Source organism: Hoplias malabaricus, chromosome X1 (assembly GCF_029633855.1).
Source record: "Hoplias malabaricus isolate fHopMal1 chromosome X1, fHopMal1.hap1, whole genome shotgun sequence".
NCBI classification, from domain to species: domain Eukaryota; kingdom Metazoa; phylum Chordata; class Actinopteri; order Characiformes; family Erythrinidae; genus Hoplias; species Hoplias malabaricus.
In genome coordinates this window covers 7,536,396-7,561,063 of record NC_089818.1, presented here as the reverse complement: position 1 = coordinate 7,561,063, position 24,668 = coordinate 7,536,396, and the positions used below count along the sequence as shown (strand labels likewise).

Below are 24,668 nucleotides of genomic sequence, written 5' to 3'. Positions count from 1 at the left end.
GCCAAATAAAAGATACATTAGGGTTTCTTCGAAAACTTTATGGTGCGCAAAAAAAACAAAAAAAAGATCGAGAGAGCGAGGGCAGATGAAGAGGAAAAGAGAGAGTGAAGGATTAAATGAACAAGGCAGATGACAAAAACTGCAGTGCTCTCGGTTTCATAAATAACTCACAATTACAGAAACACAGCGCAACTAATTACTTAATTGGAGCAGGCCTTTAAAATAAAAGTGAGGTCATCGTAGTCAGATTTACACACCCTGACACTGACCCCTCCCCGCTACGCTAACACGCTAAATCCACAGTATCGGCATCCGTCCACATTCCCCCTGTTGTCGAGTCGTTCTCATTACTCGTTAGTCATTAATTTATTAGTGTCCTAATCATCAAAGTTGGGCTTTAGCGCCCTCTGGGCTGAGGTGGTCACCGCTGAGGCCATCTTGGCAGTTAAAGCTAATGAAGAGTAGTGGCCCCTGTGACCCCTGTGTGGATATAATAAAAGGAAAGCGCTTTTAAACCTTAGTGCTGTGCTCTGCAGTTGGAACGTACTGAGGAGGAGGAGGAGGAGGAGGAGGAGGAGGAGCCACTGCTGCGCAGTGTCCACTCACTTCTTTCTGCAACACACGGCTGCGGCATTAAAACTTAATGCTGAAAGGTTTTAGCTTTGAAACATTCGCACGATCTCAAATCACTTCAAATGGAGCGGCATTATAGGAATATTTAAATTATTATATAATGATCTGTAAAGGAAAATTAAAGAGAAATTTTACAAAATGTAATAAATGTTTAATTTAAAAGAGGGGTCAAATGAGTCCATTCCCACTTTTTAAAGATGAAGGCATTTTAACTTTACGACATGATGTAAACACAAGCTGTTTGCAGTGATGCCACTGTTGTCACAGAAACTCTAGAAGCTCTGTGATTGGATGAGGTAAGAAACGAACAAAGATTTGGCTAAATGAATTACAAGATATATATATTTTGTGGTGCATTATGAACTGTATTCAGGCCTGGACTCGGGAGAGTGTACCGGCGGTTTGTAATAATTATAACATATTTCAATAATAATATTCCTAGTAATGTATCTAATTTGTAGTAATCACATCAGTGGCAGTCTTGATCTAATGGTTGGTGAAGAGGACTCGGGGCTCCACGGGCTCCAATATGTGTGTGTTTGTGTATTCACAGCCACAGATGAGTTAAATACAAAAGTATAATGACAGTAAAGCACAAATCTAACCAACATAAGAATCTGTTGAATGCCAGCTGCTCTTTACATCGTGTTAAAACATCAGGATGAAGAGTGTTTGGGAAAAAAAAACAACCTCCTGATCCGTTTGGAGTGTTTTTTCATGGTGGATACACGCACCCTAATAATCAGGAGTTAGGAAAATACAGCACTGCTTCAGCCCCATAACGACGCTATCATTCTAACTTCTTGATCTTCTAAAAATCTTGAACCCCGATGACAGAAACACACTCTTTCGGCGGTGCTTGGCGCTTAAAATGAATCCTGGAAGCTCTACAAGGTCAAAAGTGCAATAGGAACGAGGGCTAAAGCCAGAGACTCACTCGCTGAGTGACATTAAACATGTGGTCACTATGGTTACACAGAGGTGGCCACATTGTGACCTTTCACCCCGGCATGTCCCAAAACGACAGCCAATAACAGAAGTCCTGTGCGGCTGCCCGCCTATGTGAGTGTGTGTGAGTATGTGTTTGTTTAGGATCAGCAGTCTGGTCCTGATGAGGTGAGAATGAGCCCACCACCCACACACAGCTCTTAACACCCTGCCCCGAGGACCCCTCTCCTTACCACACCATAAATACACACAGCCACACCCTGACACACACCGCCCAGGAACTCCCCTGCCCTTCTGAAAGGCTTCACACACACACACACTCTCTCTCTTTCTCTGAAAACCTCTCACACACTACAGCACACGTTCTCACATAGCTGTTTACGCCAGTGTAACGGGCCCCCAGTGGAGCTTTTTGTCGTTGGGGTCATCCGCCCGAGGCAGGGTTTTTTTTACTGTGTTCGGTTTTTAAAAGTTGAACTCCATCAGTTTACAATTCCTTTAGAGAGCTTTGATGAGAAACGCTCCGTTTTAGAGTCAGGACTGTTCTTAGCGACAGGGACAGGATGCATTTGGCAACACTTTTGAAACTCATTTTCAAATAAAGACTCAACACTGAGAAAATCATGGGGTGAGAGGTGGGACTTCAAAAAATAAGTATTTAAATGTATTATAAATATCATTCTCATTTTATTTAACATTATTATTATTATTATTATTATTATATTATCATTATTATTTACCGATACAGTAATACTGGTTTATGTTTTATTATTTTTATTTATTTATTTATTTATTTTTAAAGAAGTGTCAGGTAAATAATGGAGACCCCTGGATGAGGAGAGAAAGCCCCCCAAAGCAGAAGGATTTGTTCTGTTCATATGCGTAGAAGCTTTTATTGTGATGTGCCGCTTTCATTTTATTTTGCAGACAGTTTATAAAACAAAATAAAAGTTTTTTAAACTTTTTAAAATCCAACCGATAACAACTGTGGTCCTTTACCTATCAACCAGTTAGTTTTAAATTTTGGTGGTGGGGGGGGGGGGGTGTACACATTCTCCTTTGTAGCCCCCCATTGCCAGTTTTTGAGAAAGTCTGAATACCTCTGGGTTAGAGGGGTTTAAAGCCCCTGTACTGGGCTTTGGAGCAGCGTTCTCTGACCTGAGCATCACAGAGTACCTTGGGGTTCCGGTACTCCACAGTGCATTCATCACTGACACAGAGAGTTCTACTGTGCCCACAGTTGGTTTAACCTCCATTAAAAATCACCGCTCAATAAAGTGGAACATACTGAAGCAGCTGTACATGAGCCTAAGGTCACCGTAGCCAATGCCAGGCATCAGGAGCAGAGAAGAACTGGGCTGAAGAAGTGGAATGAGTGGGAGTGATGGCTGAATGCAATCAAATACTCACAGCAAATGCTTCAATCTCTCATATAAGGCCTTCCCAGAAGATTAGACGGGGTTCGTGCTGCAATCAGGTCAAATGTCCTATCGATACACTTGATTTCATAAGGAGACGCCCCACCTCACCCCCCACCCTCTGCACCACATGTGCCTCTTGCAGTAGCTGACACCGGAGGGGAATGAATGCTGTTGTGAGGGAGGAAGGTTGAGGGGATTTGGAGGTGGCGGGCGGATTGGCGTTTGGGGAGGGGTGGTGGGGGGGGTGGACTTGTTGGCAAGATGTGTACGGGGCGGGGAACTTAATCACACACCATGTCTTTTCAAAAAGAGGGGAGGGTGGGGTTTAACTTTAAATTTGCTATGATGAAAAATCAATAAAAAGGTAATTGCTTGGCTTATCACTGCGCGGGGGAACAAATTGGGCGGAGAGGGGCTGGCGTCCGTGTGGATTTGGCTGAGGTACGATGCGCCACCCCCCCCCCCCCCCAATGTCTCTCTCTCTCTCTCTCTCTCTCTCTCTCTTTTTTATTCTGGGTTCAGCGGGCCAGGCGGCGGGAAAAGGTCTCCGCGTGATAATTAAATCTTCTCTCACTGATTTTCCGCCAAATTTATTTCCCCTGGGTCCACAACTCTGATTCGCTGCTTATAGGCCAGGCATAACTAATCACTTCAGTGTAAGGGGGGGGGTATGCAGGGGTGGGGGGTGGAGGGGTGGATGAGCACCAGAGGGAAGAGACTGAACACCAACTTATTCCAATAACAAAAGGGACAAGAAACTCAGGCTGATGAAAAGAAAACGTGGATTAAAAGACTGTAATTAGCTCTTAACTCTTCCCTGAAACATCTACGCCTCGGCAGCGGTCAATAAACTGACCACCGCTGACCGCCGTGTCGTTAACATACTGTACTTACCACCTACAGAGGTCTGTCTGTGAGAACGGTGGAGATGATCAAATAAAAGTCCGTCACAAGCCCCTCTCCCCACGAGCTTCTGAGTAACTCACAAATAAATTATTGTTTATATTTAAATTAATAAATGAGAGAGAGACTGAGAGAGAGAGAGAGAGTGAGAGAGAGAGAGACATATAGTTATACAGATATAGGTCCAACAGTCAAATGAAGGAATAAAGAGCAGGGCTAAACAGTGTTATTTGGGTTTTTATTTTATAAGTCGACATAACGTCATTATTTCCATTTTAACAAACAATGATTTAACTTTTAATTTAGCACGTCTATAAACTACTCAGAGTCTTAATAAATAAATAAGACTTTATTCCATTATTCCATGCTGTATGCCCTGAGGCAGCTGAACAGTCGTCTGCGCAGACCTGCGACGCTGGAATTAAAGCAGACCTCGGCTGCGCACTGGCACAGAGACTGTTCTGTTTGTTGTTTTGCCACCGAGTGGTAAGCGATGAGGTGGTCAGTGAATCGTGATGTTTACCAGGTGTTGTGCTCCGCCGCTTGTCCTTCACGTGCTGACGGTAATTAAAACACCGAAGGAGGAGCCGGCGCCTGTGCTCCCAGCCTCGAGGTCGCTCGCCTGTAGCTTCTAATTTGTGGCCCATTTGTATTCATGACGGCAGCGTGCTAAATATTTAACAGCAGTCCAGTCGGAGTTGGGCTCGGAGGTCAAATCATTTGATTTCTGGGCATCGGTGTCCATTCCCTTCTAACAGCCTCCCGTCAGGCCTTGTGTTCCTCCCTGTAATTAAATTACGACGAGGAAAGACGAGCGATTATCGCTCTGAACAACTCTGTCTGTTGTCGCGTGCAGTCATTTTTCTGAAGAGCAGGTCATTAGGCAGGTCTCATTAAACAGGAGCAAAACAAAACCAAATGTCTCGCGCAAACATTTCCAGATAAAACGGATAAGGAGCCGTTAATTAATCAGACTCCTGCTCGTCTTTAACAAATTGTTAATTCAAACACTGCAAATGAACGGGAAAAACTGGCAAAGCTAAGAGCAAAGTTTCTAATTACAGCTGCCGCTGAGAATTCAATTAAATTTGGGCCTGTTTTTAATTCTGCCTACACATCTTCTTCCTTCAGACAAATAGACCTGGGTGCTCCCTCTCTCTCTCTCTCTCTCACTCTCTCTTCCCCATCCTCTGCGTTAAACATTTATATTTACAATTAAATAGCATTGTGTGTTAAGCATGAATCACAGAGATGAAAATAACCACCCTCCTTTCACGCTTCACAGCTGTAAAATCAAAGTGCCTGTGTCCATCCTTTCTCTGGGAGAAGACAGCTCAACACCCTGGGTCTGAAAGGATGTGGAGCCGTCTAGAAGCCTTTATAGAAAAAAAAAAAGCTGTTGGTGTTTAGAAGAGAGGACTGGCCGCCCCTGAGCCCACTACATCACTGGACTGGGTCGGCTGGACCATGAGAAACACTAAAGGCTACCAGCTTCTGAGACCGAACTTAGAAGTGTCACTGCAGTGTCTGTATATATACATGTAAACACACACACACACACACACACACACACAGTTCAGGGCTATACTTTGGTATGAAGGGCCTTATGATTGACAACAGAGCTTGTTAGAGAGATGAGGTGTTAATAGATACAGGGGGTGGGAGAGGAGACTGTGTGTGTGTGTGTGTGTGTGTGTGTGTGTGTGTGTGTGTGTGTGAGAGCGCATATTGGCAGGGAGCAAATCCCGTGTGAATATTTAATGGCCAGATAATTCTGGAACACAGACACACACAGACAGCTACACCCCGCACCCATGACCCGCCCGACACACAGCGTAATTAAGAAACAGTTTTCTCCTTCTCCGTGGCAAGAGAGCAGGCCACAGTGTATCTGCCTCTAATGACACGGGTTAAAAGCTATTATACGCCTCATTAAAATATATGATCTCCCTGCTTAGCCTCGCGATGGGGACAGGATTACAGCTCATCCTCACCCTGAACAGCGCTCAGCAGCAGGCCTCAAAACAGGCCCCGCGCAACAGAACCCACACACACACACACACACACACACACACACACACGTATGAGCATGCATATACACATACACAGTACAAGAAGATTTACCCGTTCTGAAAGTGATTTCAAGAGAGAGGGATCAGTGGAAAAGAGGTGGAAAGTAATGAGTAAGAAATAGGAAAATAAAAGAGACGGGTGAGGAAGAGAAACAGAGAGAGGAGAAGGAAATGAACAGATCAGAAAGAGAACAAGAGAAGAAAGGAAATAAGCAAAAAGGAAGAATGGAAGACAGAAAGAAAAGCATAAAAGAAAAGAAAGAACAAAAGAAAGAAAGAATAGAAATGGAGAGAGAGGAGAAAGGCAGGTAACGAGAAAAAGAAGGGATAGATAGAGAGGAAAGAAAGAAAGAAAGAAAGAAAAAAGACAGTACAGAAAAAAAGTATAGAAATAGAGAGAGAGGAGAAAGGCAGGTAAAGAGAAAAAGAAGGGATAGATAGAGAAGAAAGAAAGAAACAAACAAACAAACAAAAAACAAAGAAAGAAAGAAAGAAAGAAAGAAAGAAAGAAAGAAACAAACAAAGAAAACAGAAATGGAGAGAGAGGCAGAAAAAGAGTAAAAGAAGGGATAGTGAGAGAAGAAAGATAGAAACAAATGAAGTATAGAAATGGAGATTGGAGAAAAGCAGTAAAAGAGAAAATGAAGGGATAGATAGAGAAGAAAGACACCGATTTCCATTTTCAGGACAGGGTCAAAACTCCTTGAGAAAGAGTGAGAAACACGGAGAAAAATGAGCAACAAAAAGAGATGGAGTTTTAAATGTGGACTCTGAACAACACCTGAAGGCTCCCACTGATTCGCTGTGGATTTGCGTCACGTGACCACTCCAGCGCTCAGCATTACAGGCAACAATGAATAAAATGGAGCAGAGATGAGTCAGAGAGGCGCAAATCAGCATTACCCCACATCTCCTCACAGCCCACGATGCTGCGCTCTTGGAGCCAATCTGCAGGAAGACGGAAGTTATTGACAAAAATCCTAAAGAGAAGAAAGTAAAAACATCCCACTGAGCCTGTTTCTTTCATTGTGGGTTTTGATTTTCAAACAGCGTGTGGCCTTTGACAGCGAGGCCCAAACTCCTTTCTTCTTCCGATAGAAAGTAGTTATGTTAAACGATGAGCAGGAGGTGAAGTATTGATCTTCGCTGGAAGAAGTGGCCTCGTCTTTCGAGCGCAGGTCGAAGCTCACAGCGCTGCTGTAATAGCGCGCTTCGCTGAGCTCGTGCAAATCAAACGCCGCTTCGATCCCGGCCCCGGTCCCTCCGTCCGGCAGCAACTCGGCGCTCTCGGGGAGTGGGAGGTTCTGGAACTCACCCCCTCCACCCCAATCTCCTCTCATTTCCTTCATTTCCCGAACCTTCTTCTCGCGCTGAACTCTCTCGGCTCCTCAGGGATGTGTGGGTAGACCCTCACTGTGTCTCAATTTGGAAACTGCGCACTGTATTCTTAGACTGTAAGTGTATCACACTGTGTTATCTAGTGATTTGGGTTGGATTCGCCTGGCAGCCATGTCCTAAACGTGGTGGATAGTCCTGGCTAAAATGCATTAGACGACAACACGTGATATTTGTATTTTAAACAAGACACAAGACAGAAAACTCTAAAAGACCATTATGTAGAAACACTGAAAGGAACAAAAACCTTTTAAAAAGGCTCTACAAGAAGGTTGAAAACAATCACAGAGGAGGAAACAAAGTAGAACCAAGTCTCATCAGTAAAAACCCCATAAAAGCACCAGGAAGATACAAGGAAACACTTCCTCTGAGCACCAGGAAGAATCAGTCCGAAGTTCCAAGACTCCACAGGAAAAACTCCCAGATAAATAAAAGAACCAGACATTCCCTAACAGAATGAAGAGGAAAAACTAAGAAACTAAGACTCCCTAAAGACATACGCACTGGATTAAAACAGGCATCAACACTGCTGTAGCTGGAAATAACTTTTTTTTTAACTAGCAAAAACACCACAGTAATTTCCCGCTTCACTTTACACGGTGCAGAAGTTCATCCCTAACAGGTGTCAGAGGGTGCAAAACGACAACACGGCTTCAGAGGACTGTGGTTACGCCGTTACTGTTGGAGAAGTGCCTGCAGGCTGTTGTACGGCAAGATAGTCCCTGAGGAAAATGTCTGATCACAATTACATATTACAACTCAGAGGACACGTGTAGGTTTCGGATCCGAGCAGCGAGCACACCGCTCCGTTTATTCTTAACTTCCAGGTCTCCGGCAGCGGGGCTCAAGTCTTGACGCTTTGAAGAGGCACTCGTACTGTGACTATTTCCATCTTGGATAAAGGCGAGAGCGCGGAAAGGTTGTAAGCCTTCCAGCGCTACGCAGGAGGAACGAGTTACCTCATAAAAACAGGAAGAGTTTAAGAACGAAATGAAAGAGCATTGAGGAGAGGAGGGAGGAAGTCAATTGATTCCAAAAAGGCGAGATTACAGACTGAACTCTTGCTAAAGAAACCCGCGTGACGGGGGAACCACGTACTGTAGCCTGAGGCTATGCTCTTATTTAACAGTTTGGCAATGTTTCCACTGATGGAGGCAAGGAGTGTACAGCCTTTCCCAAATTTCATACTCATTTCATGCTCATTGTTCGTTTAATCTGAGAATAAAAGCCGTTTGTTAAAATTAAGATCTGAACGGAATAATCGTGCCGGTCCATGCTGCGGTTTTAACAAACCCTTTATATTATTTTTTGCTTGATTCATTAATTCATTCATTATCTGTAATGCTTATCCAGTTCAGGTGGGTCCAGAGCCTACCTGGAATCATTGGGCGCAAGGCGGGAATACACCCTGTAGGGGGAGCCAATCCTTCACAGGGCAACACAGACACACACACACACATTCACTCACACACTCACACCTACAGACACTTTTGAGTCTCCAATCTACCTACCAACGTGTGTTTTTGGACTGTGGGAGGAAACTAGAGCACCTGGAGGAAACCCACGCAGACACAGGGAGAACACACCACACTCCTCACAGACAGTCACCCGGAGGAAACCCACACAGAAACAGAAAGAACACACCACACTCCTCACAGACAGTCACCCGGAGGAAACCCACACAGACACAGAGAGAACACACCACACTCCTCACGGATAGTCACCCGGCGGAAACCCACACAGACACAGAGAGAACACACCACACTCCTCACAGACAGTCACCCGGAGGAAACCCACTCAGACACAGGGAGAACACACCACACTCCTCAGACAGTCACCTGGAGGAAACCCACACAGACACAGAGAGAACACACCACACTCCTCACAGACAGTCACCTGGAGGAAACCCAAGCAGACACAGAGAGAACACACCACACTCCTCACAGACAGTCACCCGGAGGAAACCCACACAGACACAGGGAGAACACACCACACTCCTCACGGACAGTCACCCGGCGGAAACCCACACAGACACAGAGAGAACACACCACACTCCTCACAGACAGTCACCCGGAGGAAACCCACGCAGACACAGGGAGAACACACCACACTCCTCAGACAGTCACCCGGAGGAAACCCACACAGACACAGGGAGAACACACCACACTCCTCACGGACAGTCACCCGGCGGAAACCCACGCAGACACAGAGAGAACACACCACACTCCTCACAGACAGTCACCTGGAGGAAACCCAAGCAGACACAGAGAGAACACACCACACTCCTCACAGACAGTCACCCGGAGGAAACCCACACAGACACAGGGAGAACACACCACACTCCTCACGGACAGTCACCCGGCGGAAACCCACACAGACACAGGGAGAACACACCACACTCCTCACAGACAGTCACCTGGAGGAAACCCAAGCAGACACAGAGAGAACACACCACACTCCTCACAGACAGTCACCCGGAGGAAACCCACACAGACACAGGGAGAACACACCACACTCCTCACAGACAGTCACCTGGAGGAAACCCAAGCAGACACAGAGAGAACACACCACACTCCTCACAGACAGTCACCCGGAGGAAACCCACACAGACACAGGGAGAACACACCACACTCCTCACAGACAGTCACCCGGAGGAAACCCACGCAGACACAGGGAGAACACACCACACTCCTCACAGACAGTCACCCGGAGGAAACCCAAGCAGACACAGAGAGAACACACCACACTCCTCACAGACAGTCACCCGGAGGAAACCCACACAGACACAGGGAGAACACACCACACTCCTCACAGACAGTCACCCAGAGGAAACCCACACAGACACAGGGAGAACACACCCCTTTTTGCTTGATCTTTCTTGAAAATGATAACTGAATCTGTGTTAGCAGGAATGACAGCTGATGAAGTCACAAACTGCAGCAACTCAGATAGTTCTTTTATGAGGTTTGATTGTGGTAAAAGCAATGCCTACATCCCCTGCTGTCTATGTAGTCAACAGAGAGTAAGCCAGCCCAGCAGTAATTGAGACACAGTCTGTCGACTCTCAAGTGCACAGCTTATGAATTAAAAACATGCACCGAGTGGCAGACTTTGACCATGGGGCTGTCAATCACAAATGCAACTAGCTGAAGTGACAGTTGCTTAATTCTGCCAGACTGCACAAACTACAAAGAAGAACAGCATTTGTGGGTGAGTGAAGAGCAAATAAAGGCCATTCAGTTGTTACGAAACCAGCACAAAAAATGCCTATAGAATGCTTACATCAAAAGGACGCATTTTATACGAGCTGCAGCTGCATTGTCTATAAAGCTCCGCTGCCTATAGGCCCCATTCTAAAGTCTTCTGGTGGTGGAATCACATGGAGGCGTAGTGAAAGGCCCTCAGCCCTCTATGGGCTCTGTGCTGAGCTGCTGGCTCAGGAGTTTTCACAATAGGAGCCACATGTTCTCGGAGCGTAGGCCAGGTATAAATGCAAGGGTTAAACCGGGCACAGGGTCAGCTCACCACTGGAACCTGTATCGACCAACGGAGCCAAACAGATCACCACCATGGGCAGGGTAAGGGGAAATGGATATTTCATAGCTACAAACTCTGAGCTGAATGTTGAATCTTGTAGATAGTGGGGTGACCAGCAGCAGACTACAGCTGTCATTCATATTTTATGCATCTCGTTTCTAATGGCCAGTCTAAACAAAGACTATGCGGTCATATAATTCTTTTTGGACGTTGTGGGAAAACTGTTTATTTCACAAGTATAAATGTATAAATGACAACTAGATAATCAGCTCATTTTAGATTGTGTCTGGAATAGATAGAAAACAGGGAATTCTCAGACACTGGACTGTGGAGCAACTGACCTCTGAGGTCCTCAGACCTCCACTGGGGGGCAGCTAGTGGCCCAAAGTGGGCTATCAATGACCCTTTGTAAATATTGCTAAATTGTTGTCAAAACAAAAAAGAAATAACGTAATAATACTTCCATCCATCCATTGTCTGTAACTCTTATCCAGTTCAGGGTCGCGGTGGGTCCAGAGCCTACCCTGAATCACTGGGTGCGAGGCGGGAACACACCCTGTAGGGGGCGACGTAATAATGCTTATAAAACATAAACACACTAGACAATAAAGAAATGAATGTAAGGGTTCTGTGTTGGATTAGTACTGAAGACCACCCCAGAATTAACCAGTACAACCCTGGATTCTGCTGGAGACTTCATTTGGTCATGTACCAACAAAACTAACGGGTCAATGATGTTTACATTCAGTGTACTTTCCTATGATAGCAGTGATAGCACATTTTTAATAATGCATCTTTGGCAACACGCTTATGCCACTGAGTAAATACTGAAGGTGGACTGTGTGAACTTGTAAGGCACTTGAGTACTCGTGCACGTCTCTAATGAAAACCAAATCAAGACGCACTTTTATCCGAACAGATTATCTTCTACGAGGACAGGAACTTCATGGGCCGCTCCTATGAGTGCAGCAGCGACTGTTCCGATATGTCCTCCTACCTGAGCCGCTGCCACTCCTGCAGGGTCGAGAGCGGCTGCTGGATGGTGTACGATCGCCCCAACTACATGGGCAACCAGTACTTCATCAGGAGGGGAGAGTACAATGACTACATGAGCATGTGGGGCATGAGCGACTGGATCAGGTCCTGCCGCATGATCCCCATGGTATGTGTGTGAATAGAAATAAACAACTTAAATTTAAATAATAAATATATTCCACTGGTGTTCAAATGTACAGCTTGTACATTTAAAATAATTAGGATGCTCTAGAGCAGCTGCACATGAGCCTAATAGCACTGTGCTTAATGTCAGTCGAGGGCTAGAAGTGTATAAACACACCCAACGTTGAGTTGTAAAGGCTTCCCAGAAGCTATCAATACAGTAAACATAGACACACCTTCACCACTATCTATTAATATCCTTCATTTCAAAGTTCTCACACAGTTCTCTTCCCAATAACAGTACAGAGGATCCTACAGAACGAGGATCTACGAGAGGGAGAACTTCATGGGTCAGATGATGGAGGTGACCGAAGACTGTGAGTCCATCATGGACCGTTATCACTGGTCAGGTGGCTGCCACTCCTGCCACGTGATGGACGGCCACTGGCTGATGTACGAGCAGCCCAACTACAGAGGCAGGATGTGGTACTTCAAGCCCGGAGAGTACAGGAGCTTCAGGGACTGGGGTGGCATGAGGTTCATGAGCATGAGGCGCATCGTGGACTCCTGGTACTGAACACATCCCGGCGCCATCTTTTTCACTATGTGAAAATCAGCAGTTTTCATTAAAATCCAAATGACACTGAAACTGTTTGTTTTAATAATCTTCAGCATGAGACACACATTTAAGAGGCCACACATCAAAGCTCCTTTATGGTTTAGCGTGGGTAGATATAAAAAAAATTGGTAGGGCTTCTCAATTAGAAACTGTATTTGAACAAGAGAGCTACAATCACTGTTTCCACCAGAGCAGCACACAGCAGGAGCAGAATCAAAGCTCAGGCTTTTCCCCCTGAGTATGGTTCCAAGGAGTCTCTGTACAGTGAGAGCGGGCGGAACACAAAGTAAATGTAGCTTGTGAACAGGAGTTGACTCCCAAACTAAACGATTCTTTGAGCATCTGGAAGTAGGGATCGACTCCAGGCAAATGATTCAGAGAGTCAAACCTCAGAGTCGACTCAGTCTCAGTTTCTCAGTCTACATGTTTCCACATGTTTATCACATATTACTGTGGCCCAAACCCACTGTAAACAGTGGATTATGACCCTATCCTGACTCTGTTTATCTATGGCTCTGAGTAATCTATGGCGTGTGTTGAGGAAACTTAAAGTAGCAATCTGTAATACTGACACCAAGCATTTAAAAATGGAACTATAATACAGTTTCAAAACAGTGGAGAGAGCTGTCTGCCTCCTCCCCAGATGTGAAGCTCGAGCAGGTTGCCAGTTTGAGGAAAACTGAACGAACAAGCAAGAGACGAGTTTAAGAACTTGGGCCGTAGTAGCTAGGTAGAACGAGCAATAATCAACACATTTACACAGAAGAGTGTTCATCAATTCACTAAAACATCCATCTACTCAAAAAAAAATGAACATGCGACTGCCATTTCCCTACATTTACAAGCCTTTACCGTCCAAATCCAACGGAAATATTTAGACTAGACAAGGCTGGTGTTACTTATCGATTTTCCCTTCCACCATAAATGTAGTTTAGGAGGCAGATCTTATCCACAGTTTTTGTAGTCAAACTTTTCGTAGTACACCTTACATGTGTCCGTTTATGAGTCCTAATGGCATTATCCGCCAGGAGGGGGCGCCAATTCTTCACAGGGCAACACACTCACACATTCACTCACACACTCACATCTACGGACATGTTTGAGTCTCCAATCCACCTACCAACATGTGTTTTTGGACTGTGGGAGGAAACCGGAGCACCCCACTCCTCACAGTCACCCGGAGGAAACCCACGCAGACACAGGGAGAACACACCACACTCCTCACAGACAGTCACCCGGAGCGAGACTTGAACCCACAACCACCAGGTCCTGTTAGCTGTGTGACTGTGACACTACCTGCTGCCACCACGGTGCTGCCCTAATTTAAATTTAAAAAGCTAATTTAGATACAATACTTACATTATCGACATATCATACAATATATGGACATTTCCTGAAAATATTTTTGCCGACCTCTATATCACTCACTGTGTTTAATGTCGGGTTTGTTTACATATGAATGCACATCACCAGTATTTCCGCTGCTCTCTCTGTTCTGTTCTGTTCTTTGGTTCTCTCTCCTCTTATAGAAGAATACATCTTTATGACCAGAGACGCAAAACAGGGTCAAAAGGTCCATTTTCTAAAAACAATGGCAGGAACACAACTAAAAGTCCACCTTGCAAATAATTAGTCACCAATGCGTTGCACAGCTTAACAGACATTGTGTAGGCTGCTTCATATCCTTCAAGGGTTATACATACCCAATAACAGCCAGCAAATCAGCAGAAGAAGAAGAAAGCTGGCGTCTGATCAATTCCATAGCAATTCACAACAGGAAAGAAAGGCAGAGCAACGAAAGGCTAATGAATTCACGTCTTCCCAAAAAAAGGTCAGACTCTGGGCCTGTCTTTTCCCTGTGAAACGAAACTGATGAACAGAAAGTGGGTGGATGTTATCACACATGAGCCTCAGGTGAAACCAAACCAAGCTCAGATTAAACTAGACACTGTGTGAGTGTCCTTCTCACAGTTTAGATTTGGTGAGAAAGATGATTACAAGGTCTGCTTTGTACACACAGGTGTGTTAATCTATTCATTCATTCATTCATCTTCTGTAATCACTTCATCCCATATTAGGATCATGGTGGAACACACACTGGACAGGGGCCACAAGGCACCACTCACACACTCACCCAGTCACTCTCATCAGAGCCTGATAAACATTACCCTGCAAAACACACACACACACACACCCCGACCCATCCCACAGAGGGCGTGTAATCAGGCCATCACAGATTTCATTTTCTCATTCAGCTTTGCCCTACACCAGATCTAGACTTAATTTCATTATGGAATCTGAAGCCTTTTATTGCACCTATCAGGTTTTGTTGCTCTCCGGCAAATTGCTCCTGACTTCATTTGAATACGTGTGTGGAGATCCGCCTTGGGGATGGAGGTGGGGGGGGGGGGGGGGCACCTATGCAATATTTACTATCTGCACATCCTAGCACTTTTCTCCATTAAAATCTCCACGTTCTTTATGTATATATGTAGCTTTCCGCTGTCACCGAGAGGCCCCCGCGCTCATCTGAAATATTCATCCCCGCACGCACCTGTATCTTTATCTCCATCAGGCTACACGCTCCTTTAAAAGAGTGACAGCGGCCCTTTAAATGAGACTTTAAATGATGACCCTGAAGCGGACATTATTTATTTATTTAGCTGGTCATTTAGTTGTCAATCAATTGGCTGAGAATAGTCGGTTCTAATGACGCGGCCTTGGACAACAGGGCTGCCATTATTACTCAGTTCAGCTCAGTTATAAGAACCTGATTTAAAAATCTATCAAAATTACATGCGCGTCTTGATCGGCTGGATGTGGTTTGTTTGCATGACGATGACTTTAAATCGTCCTATTGCTCAAAGGCTTGTGTTGCATTCCAGGAAGGTATTTAAAAAGGCTACACACACTGGATTTCCCAATCTTTTTTTTTTTTTTTTTTTTTTTTTATAAATAAATAAATAAATAAATAAATGTTAAAAAAGCCGAATCTTAAAATTATTTAAATGACAAAATACATCTTAGATTACTTACTTAGATCAGTGGGGAAGTACTAGAATTATTCAGCTTGTATTTATGTAAATTGTCCAATCAGGATCAACCTTAGGGTCTTCTCCTCTGTTATCTAGTTAGATTCAGGCAATTAAACACTCTCTTTGGTTAACCCTTCAGGAGTCACATTGAAGACTTTAAACAACAGAACACGCTCCAAACATATTACAAACATACAAGAGCATGCATTACACCTGCAGGAGATAATGCACTGTGTTCCTCAGGACTCGGAGACCCGCTTTGTATCTTTACGTGGTAGGGCAATTTGTTGCCGAGTTGCTGTGGTTCCTAAACACTTCCACGTTTCAATTACACAACCCAATTTTACTTTTGGCAACAGTGGCATCCTACTACAGTACCACATTCAAATTCAGTGAGGTCTTTGGAACGATCCATTCATTAATCAACATTTGTAAAGACTGCATGGCTAGGCGTTTGATTTCATGTATACGTGGCCATGAACCTGAGTGAAACACCTGATTAGCTGGGTTGTCCAAATACTTCTGTCCATGTTGTGTAAGTGACTGAGAGCTAAGTGTTTATCATGAACACACAACGATCCGTTTCGGTGCTGATGCTTAGGACGAGTTGTTGCTAGAGATCAAAACAGGCTGAAAATGTTGTTATCCCTCTTTTGGAGAACATCTGGTCCCAAAGCATAATGAGCCTCACCTTCCTCTTTCATCTTCCTCGCCTCCTCTTCTTTCTTCTCCTTCGCCTTCAGCACCTCGTCTGTTTTAGCTGAAGAGGAGAGACAGAGAAAGAAATGACAGATTTAAAAACATGTTTTTTATGGAGTATAATTATCGTATAATTATCGTTATTGTGATGACTGCAAGGACTCAATCGCAGATTGACAGAGATATAAACGGAGGAAGTCAGACACAATAAATGATGCCAAATAATCTTGTACTAAGGAGCACTTCATTGTCATTACACCTACATTCTTATGAAGGGGCATGAATGTGTGTGTGTGTGTGTGTGTGTATTCCTTGACTTTACCTCATCGGCGCACACATCAAAAGCTGTTTGTTGGCGCCCTAATTAAAAGCTTAAGAGCAATCCCAGCGCTGAGGAGACGGTTTTGTGTACGACTCTTTTGGCAATTCATTTAGGCTGTTGACTCCGTTTTCTCTCCTCTCCTCCAAATAATGAAGATGTTAGCGGAGATTAAGAAATATAGCAGGGAGTGTGGCGGGACTATCAATACAGCCTGTAAATTAATTACGCCTCTGTTCCCTCACATCATTTATTCCAAAGCGCTCGCGTTTCCCAAGAGCAATCCGCCTTTATTGCTATTTTACTCGCTGATGAGCGCAGCCATGTGAAATTGAGTCCCTTATAACATTACCTCCAATGAGTTTCAACTTTTTAAATAAAGCGAGAGCGAAAGCAGGAAAACAGCCACTCCACAGAGTTATTACGGAGCACGGATAGAAGTTGAGCGCATGCTTGTGTACAGCCTGTGGAAACTAAGTGGATAACACGATTGAGGGGAATTGGATTACTGAGTGTCTTCTTCAGCTTTGTTTCTCCTCATGTGCCAAAGTTTGTGTCCAAGACCAGATATTCAAGAACAGAGCAGGCTCCACGACAAAAACACGCACCTTACGCAGATATCAGGGCAGACCAAATGTGTCAGATATAAATTCTTCTTCTTATTCAAGCTTGAGCCGTTCAGCTGAGGTTATAAGAAGTGTTTCAGGCCAAACTTCTAATCAGAGCAGAGCTCATTTAGATATCTCCATTTTTTTGTTTACTATATCATTTAAACCCTGCATCTGTCCTTCACATCGTGTGAAAAATTAAAAATGAAAGGCCCAGGAAGTCAAAGACATAGTGGTTAAAATGATAGTAGTTTTTTTATACAGAAACCCAAGCAAACATCAAAAGTTGAGCTCAGGGAACAATAGACAAATCTAGAAAAAGAAGGTACAGACACTTTAATAAATTTAGATTCAGGTTAGTTATTAACACAAAGCACCCAGACTCCCAAATTCCTCGCCCTGCATCTCCTAAGCTAAGATTATAAAGTAGAGCACAGGGTCCACACCGAGCTGGTGTCTTTGAGCGTGCATTAACGATGCCAGTGGGGCCAGGTATTGGGTATTTGCCCGATAACGTGTTCATTTACTCGTACTCGTAATTGCAAACGAGTCTCCGACACCGACATTCCGATGCCTTGTGCCTAGTGCATGTTGTGCGCTAATGAACAGACAACTTAAAAAGCTGGTGATCAGGAATTATTTGGAATTATTTTTATTGATGGCAAGCCAAGCAAAGCGGACTGCAGGAGAACCTGATAGCAGTGAGCATGCCACACTGTTTTGAAAGTCCTCAAACACGGTGAATTTTTCTTCACTCAAAGTTTATTTCCCTCCCAGTAAATGTTTTCCCATTTGAGAGAGCACCGTCCGTTGCCTGACGCTCACAAATTCTGAACTGGATCCAACGCCATAGATCAGGATGCTGCTCTTAAATAAACACTGCCAATAAACAAACACTCCCAAGTGCAGAACATTCAAGCCTTTATCGTATAATGAAACTGTCTTACCAAAGATGCACAACACTGTGCAAACACATATCGAGAGCTTGTTGCATCTCATGTTACTAATTTATAGATAGAAAGATACTTTATTGATGAACAATAACGTTTTAAATCAAACAAAAATAATTTAATTAATAACTACACCATAACACAACGCTAATGGTATTTTTGCATCCCTAGTCATGGGCTTAATTCAGCGAGAAACAAACGATGGGTGGGGCCTTCCTGATGACCCCTGTTAAAGTAAACTGAGAGGTAGCAGGTGCTTAGGGACGTGTGAAGATAATAACTTGGGCCTGTGTGTAACTCCAGTGACTAAGAGCAGGGTTTTGTCATCCTTTATCATTTCTGTACAGACAGAGGAGCTTAAAACTTTACACAGAACGCTGGCTCTTTATATTACAGGGGGCTAAGAACAAATAAATGAGTGGGCACACGGTGAAACGGCAACAGCTTCAACACACACACAGACACAAACAAACACGCAAACACACAGAGGTAGATGGAAATAGACACATGACCTCCCATTGGCTAACTAACCTCATCTCAATCTATTCTCTCTCATAGCCAGCATTAAGCTCTGACTTCCTTTTTAAGCTCTCTCTCTCTCTCTCTCTCTCTCCTCAGGGCAGTGGTGCAAAATCAAACTGTTTGTCCATCTCTCATCTCTGTGGAGCCTCGCGGGACGTCTGCCCCCACAAACAAAGAGAAAAGGCCTCAGTGCCTCTCCGCTTTCTGCTCAACACACCAGCACAAATCACTGCTTCACCTCGAAACACACAGACACACACACACCTATTGCACATATACAAACACACAATTCCAATGGATGTTTGAGCAGTGAGCACACACTTATACATCAACAAGACAGTCATGGCAGAAGACATCAGACAAACGGAGACTAGAGCTTTAAAAGCTACCAACCAAATGACTTCATGCTTTCACTGTCAACTGTCTACAGGTGTGTGAGGGTGACTGGGTGAATGAGTGAGTGTGTGAAACTGTCTACAGGTGTGTGAGGGTGAATGAGTGATTGAGTGAGTGTGTGAAACTGTCTACAGGTGTGTGAGGGTGACTGGGTGATTGAGTGAGTGTGTGAAACTGTCTACAGGTGTGTGAGGGTGAATGGGTGATTGAGTGAGTGTGTGAAACTGTCTATAGGTGTGTGAGGGTGACTGGGTGGGTGTGTGAAACTGTCTACAGGTGTGTGAGTGTGACTGGGTGATTGAGTGAGTGTGTGAAACTGTCTACAGGTGTGTGAAGGTGACTGGGTGGGTGTGTGAAACTGTCTACAGGTGTGTGAGTGTGACTAGGTGAGTGTGTGAAACTGTCTACATGTGTGTGAGGGTGACTGGGTGATTGAGTGAGTGTGTGAAACTGTCTACAGGTGTGTGAGGGTGACTGGGTGATTGAGTGAGTGTGTGAAATTGTCTACAGGTGTGTGAGGGTGACTGGGTGAGTGTGTAAAACTGTCTACAGGTGTGTGAGGGTGACTGGGTGAGTGTGTAAAACTGTCTACAGGTGTGTGAGGGTGACTGGGTGAGTGTGTGAAACTGTCTACAGGTGTGTGAGGGTGACTGGGTGATTGAGTGAGTGTGTGAAACTGTCTATAGGTGTGTGAGGGTGAATGGGTGTGTGTGTGTGAAACTGTCTATAGGAGTGTGAGGGTGAATGGGTGAGTGTATGAAACTGTCTACAGGTGTGAAGGTGACTAGGTGAGTGTGTGAAACTGTCTACAGGTGTGTGAGGATGAATGGGTGAGTGTGTGAAACTGTCTACAGGTGTGTGAGGGTGACTGGGTGAGTGTGTAAAACTGTCTACAGGTGTGAAGGTGACTAGGTGAGTGTGTGAAACTGTCTACAGGTGTGAAGGTGACTAGGTGAGTGTGTGAAACTGTCTACAGGTGTGTGAGGGTGAATGAGTGAGTGTATGAAACTGTCTACAGGTGTGTGAGGGTGACTAGGTGTGTGAGGATGAATGGGTGAGTGTTTGAAACTGTCTACAGGTGTGAAGGTGACTAGGTGAGTGTGTGAAACTGTCTACAGGTGTGTGAGGATGAATGGGTGAGTGTGTGAAACTGTCTACAGGTGTGTGAGGGTGACTGGGTGATTGTGTGTGTGTGTGAAACTGTCTACAGGTGTGTGAAGGTGACTAGGTGAGTGTGTGAAACTGTCTACAGGTGTGTGAGTGTGACTTGGTGAGTGTGTGAAACTGTCTACAGGTGTGTGAGGGTGACTGGGTGAGTGTGTGAAACTGTCTACAGGTGTGTGAGGGTGACCGGGTGGGTGTGTGAGTGAAACTGTCTACAGGTGTGTGAAGGTGACTGGGTGGGTGTGTGAGTGAAACTGTCTACAGGTGTGTGAGTGTGACTTGGTGAGTGTGTGAAACTGTCTACAGGTGTGTGAGGGTGACTGGGTGAGTGTGTGAAACTGTCTACAGGTGTGTGAGGGTGACTGGGTGGGTGTGTGAAACTGTCTACAGGTGTGTGAGGGTGACTGGGTGATTGAGTGAGTGTGTGAAACTGTCTACAGGTGTGTGAGGGTGACTGGGTGATTGAGTGAGTGTGTGAAATTGTCTACAGGTGTGTGAGGGTGACTGGGTGAGTGTGTAAAACTGTCTACAGGTGTGTGAGGGTGACTGGGTGAGTGTGTAAAACTGTCTACAGGTGTGTGAGGGTGACTGGGTGAGTGTGTAAAACTGTCTACAGGTGTGTGAGGGTGACTGGGTGAGTGTGTTAAACTGTCTACAGGTGTGTGAGGGTGACTGGGTGATTGAGTGAGTGTGTGAAACTGTCTACAGGTGTGTGAGGGTGACTGGGTGAGTGTGTGAAACTGTCTACAGGTGTGTGAGGGTGACTGGGTGATTGAGTGAGTGTATGAAACTGTCTACAGGTGTGAAGGTGACTAGGTGAGTGTGTGAAACTGTCTACAGGTGTGTGAGGATGAATGGGTGAGTGTGTGAAACTGTCTACAGGTGTGTGAGGGTGACTGGGTGAGTGTGTAAAACTGTCTACTGGTGTGAAGGTGACTAGGTGAGTGTGTGAAACTGTCTACAGGTGTCAAGATGACTAGGTGAGTGTGTGAAACTGTCTACAGGTGTGTGAGGGTGAATGGGTGAGTGTATGAAACTGTCTACAGGTGTGTGAGGGTGACTAGGTGTGTGAGGATGAATGGGTGAGTGTTTGAAACTGTCTACAGGTGTGAAGGTGACTAGGTGAGTGTGTGAAACTGTCTACAGGTGTGTGAGGATGAATGGGTGAGTGTGTGAAACTGTCTACAGGTGTGTGAGGGTGACTGGGTGATTGTGTGTGTGTGTGTGTGTGTGTGTGAAACTGTCTACAGGTGTGTGAGGGTGACTGGGTGAGTGTGTGAAACTGTCTACAGGTGTGTGAGGGTGACTGGGTGATTGAGTGAGTGTATGAAACTGTCTACAGGTGTGTGAGGGTGACTGGGTGATTGAGTGAGTGTGTGAAACTGTCTACAGGTGTGTGAGGGTGATTGAGTGAGTGTGTGAAACTGTCTACAGGTGTGTGAGGGTGACTGGGTGAGTGTTTGAAACTGTCTACAGGTGTGAAGGTGACTAGGTGAGTGTGTGAAACTGTCTACAGGTGTGTGAGGATGAATGGGTGAGTGTGTGAAACTGTCTACAGGTGTGTGAGGGTGACTGGGTGATTGTGTGTGTGTGTGTGTGAAACTGTCTACAGGTGTGTGAGGGTGACTGGGTGATTGAGTGAGTGTGTGAAACTGTCTACAGGTGTGTGAGGGTGACTAGGTGAGTGTGTGAAACTGTCTACAGGTGTGTGAGGGTGACTGGGTGAGTGTGTGAAACTGTCTACAGGTGCGTGAAGGTGACTAGGTGGGTGTGTGAAAATGTCTACAGGTGTGTGAGGGTGACTGGATGAGTGTGTGAAACTGTCTACAGGTGTGAAGATGACTAGGTGAGTGTGTGAAACTGTCTACAGGTGTGTGAGGGTGACTGGGTGAGTGTGTGAAAATGTCTACAGGTGTGAAGGTGACTAGGTGAGTGTGTGAAACTGTCTACAGGTATGTGAGGGTGACTGGGTGATTGGGTGAGTGTGTGAAACTGTCTACAGGTGTGTGAGGGTGACTGGGTGATTGGGTGAGTGTGTGAAACTGTCTACAAGTGCGAGTGTGTGAGTAAATAATTTCCTAGTTCTCATTACCAAGAAACCTTATACATGGTCTACCACACATTCGAGGTGATGTGTGTGGCATTAGATATATGTTAGAGAGCTATATTATTGAGTCGGAAGCTGCTGGAGTGGAGATGAGGCCGGAGCTTCTTTATCGGATTAGGTAATACAAAACAAACCGTGGCAGACGGCTAAAGACTTTGACTTCATCCGCACTTCATTCTGTTTTGTTTGGGAGAACGGCTAATGGGGCCCTGCATTGAAATCCAATTGTGATAGTGTGTGTAACTGCAGCCTCAGTTCCCTGGAGTCATGAGCCACGCAGAGCTATGCTTCATTTAAATGATCCTCGTCAGATACACGCGCGCAGAAATGTACACACTCTCATACACACACACACACACACACACACACACACACACACACACACACACACACACTCTGCCCCCCCCCCTCCTCACACACACTCCGAAGGGCCGATTAGTTGCAGCGGCGGCTCGTTAGAATCAAAGGAAATAATGCCAACATCAGGTGGAATCAGGCCAGGCTCCATTATCAACCCCGTGATTGATGGTGGCGCGTCGGAGGGCCCCGAGATCCTCCCGCAATCTAGATTCAATAAAAGCCACCCGGGCTCAATCAGATCTCTCCGCCGCGGCAGGGCCACGGGGGCAACGCCGCTCTCCGCCCTTTTTACCTGCTAACTATTACACTTTCCAAAGAGACAATTCATTGGGACAATCAGGGCGGAGTCGAGGAGGTGGCCGGCCCCTGGGGAGGATATAAAGCAGCATGAGGCAGGTTATTAAAACGGAGCAGATTTTAATTTTAATGCTGATGCTTGCAAACGGAGCCCCTCTTAAAGAGTTCTGCCCAAGGACTCCTCTTAGTATAAAGTGGTGTGGACGCCTGGGTCGTAAATTAAACCGTGACGTGCTACAAAAACCACAGATGTGTTACCATCTTCACAACACACGACAAACACTTTGAAACCGAAGCACTCCTTTTTAGAAGTGGTATAAATATTACATGGTAAATAGGACCATGTGGAAATCAGTGGGAAATCAGACAAAGCTCTTTGATATTTTTAAACATTGATACGTAATAATGAATCGCTCAAGTAGCCAGGGCATGATGAGTTTAAACTGATATATTTAACAATAACAGAGTTTATCTATAACAGTGTTAGAGCAGCCAGAGGCAGTCAGACACTGTGCTGTGAACACGACCGCATCCACAAATGACGGACCATCTGGCGTTCTTTAATTCTTTTACATTTGGTCCTAAAAACCATCCCAAGCTTAGTTTTTGGGGGGTCTTCTTTCTTTGTTTTTAAATAATAGCAATTAATAAACAGCAAAATCGTTCAGAGAAATCACAATTACGTATTTTCACCGAATTTTCATCACTATTTTGGCAAACCTTAGCCATACTTTAACTGCTGTGCAGTGTGTTCTTTTCTTCAGAAAGAAGTCCCTGCTGAAACATACAAAACAAAGCAAGCCTTAAAGGACGAGGGACTAAATAAACGAGTAGAAACGTCGTTTGGATGTGTGGAGAGGTGCTTTGGCAGAGGTTTGTTCTGCAGGAACAGCACACCACGCCACCTCAAAGGGAACAGGTGGCTGAGAGCAGGGCTTAGCGGAAATGTGTGACATCACAACCCTGATAAAATGTAATGGCGGAGGGGGGGGGGGGGGGGGGGGGCAGCCTCACAGCTTAGTTTTCGTAGACGGAGCGTGTAAATAGAGGACTGAATGTTGAATGTTACATGTTGGAGCTTTAACAGTGTTTACGGGGTGAAACGGCGAGGCCTTTAAAGAATTACAGACTGCGTGGAAAACCCAAGCAGCCAAGCGTAGGTATTGGATGGTGCTGTGAAGTCCTGCTGATGTGTTTATACAACAGCAAATTGATTGGTTGCAGGTCAAAGAGATGAACACATACACACACAAACACACACACACTAGGGATGGCAGGCAGAGGTGAAGAGTGTTTTAAAATGGCTGAAGCAGAGGAGGGGTTTGCACAACGTTTCCCCGGGCCTCTGTATTGATCAGGAAAGACCCTTCTTCTAGCTCCGGGGCCTCTTCCGCAGACGGGGAAGAAGAAAGCTACAGGGCTGTTTTCTTCTTTAACATCCAGCCTGAGAAAAAGGCAGATGATCAGACGGAGAGAGAGCGGCGTTATGAAACCGTTAAGATAGAGGTGAGGCGCGGGATCATGT

General features: G+C 45.1%; 2 protein-coding genes across 3 annotated transcripts in view; one reads left to right on the top strand and one right to left on the bottom strand.

Moving 5' to 3' along the window:
• Positions 1–24,668, bottom strand: part of rsrc1 (arginine/serine-rich coiled-coil 1) — a 163,495-nt gene that overhangs the window by 16,655 nt on the left and 122,172 nt on the right. For both annotated transcript variants that reach the window (XM_066651990.1, XM_066651991.1), the window contains exon 7: positions 16,413–16,481. In XM_066651990.1, the coding sequence (XP_066508087.1) occupies positions 16,413–16,481 (69 nt within the window). The remainder of the gene's footprint in view (positions 1–16,412; positions 16,482–24,668) is intronic.
• Positions 10,942–12,644, top strand: LOC136675442 (gamma-crystallin M2-like). The gene is made up of 3 exons (XM_066651994.1): positions 10,942–10,950; positions 11,829–12,071; positions 12,369–12,644. Exons 1-3 carry the CDS (start codon positions 10,942–10,944, stop codon positions 12,642–12,644), a joined length of 528 nt encoding a protein of 175 aa, XP_066508091.1.

What these genes read in the sequence shown, in the direction of transcription:
- LOC136675442 (XM_066651994.1), top strand. An exon ending in CCTGCCGCATGATCCCCATG is followed by an intron (nt 12,072 to 12,368) that starts GTATGTGTGTGA and finishes TCCCAATAACAG; the next exon opens with TACAGAGGATCCTACAGAAC.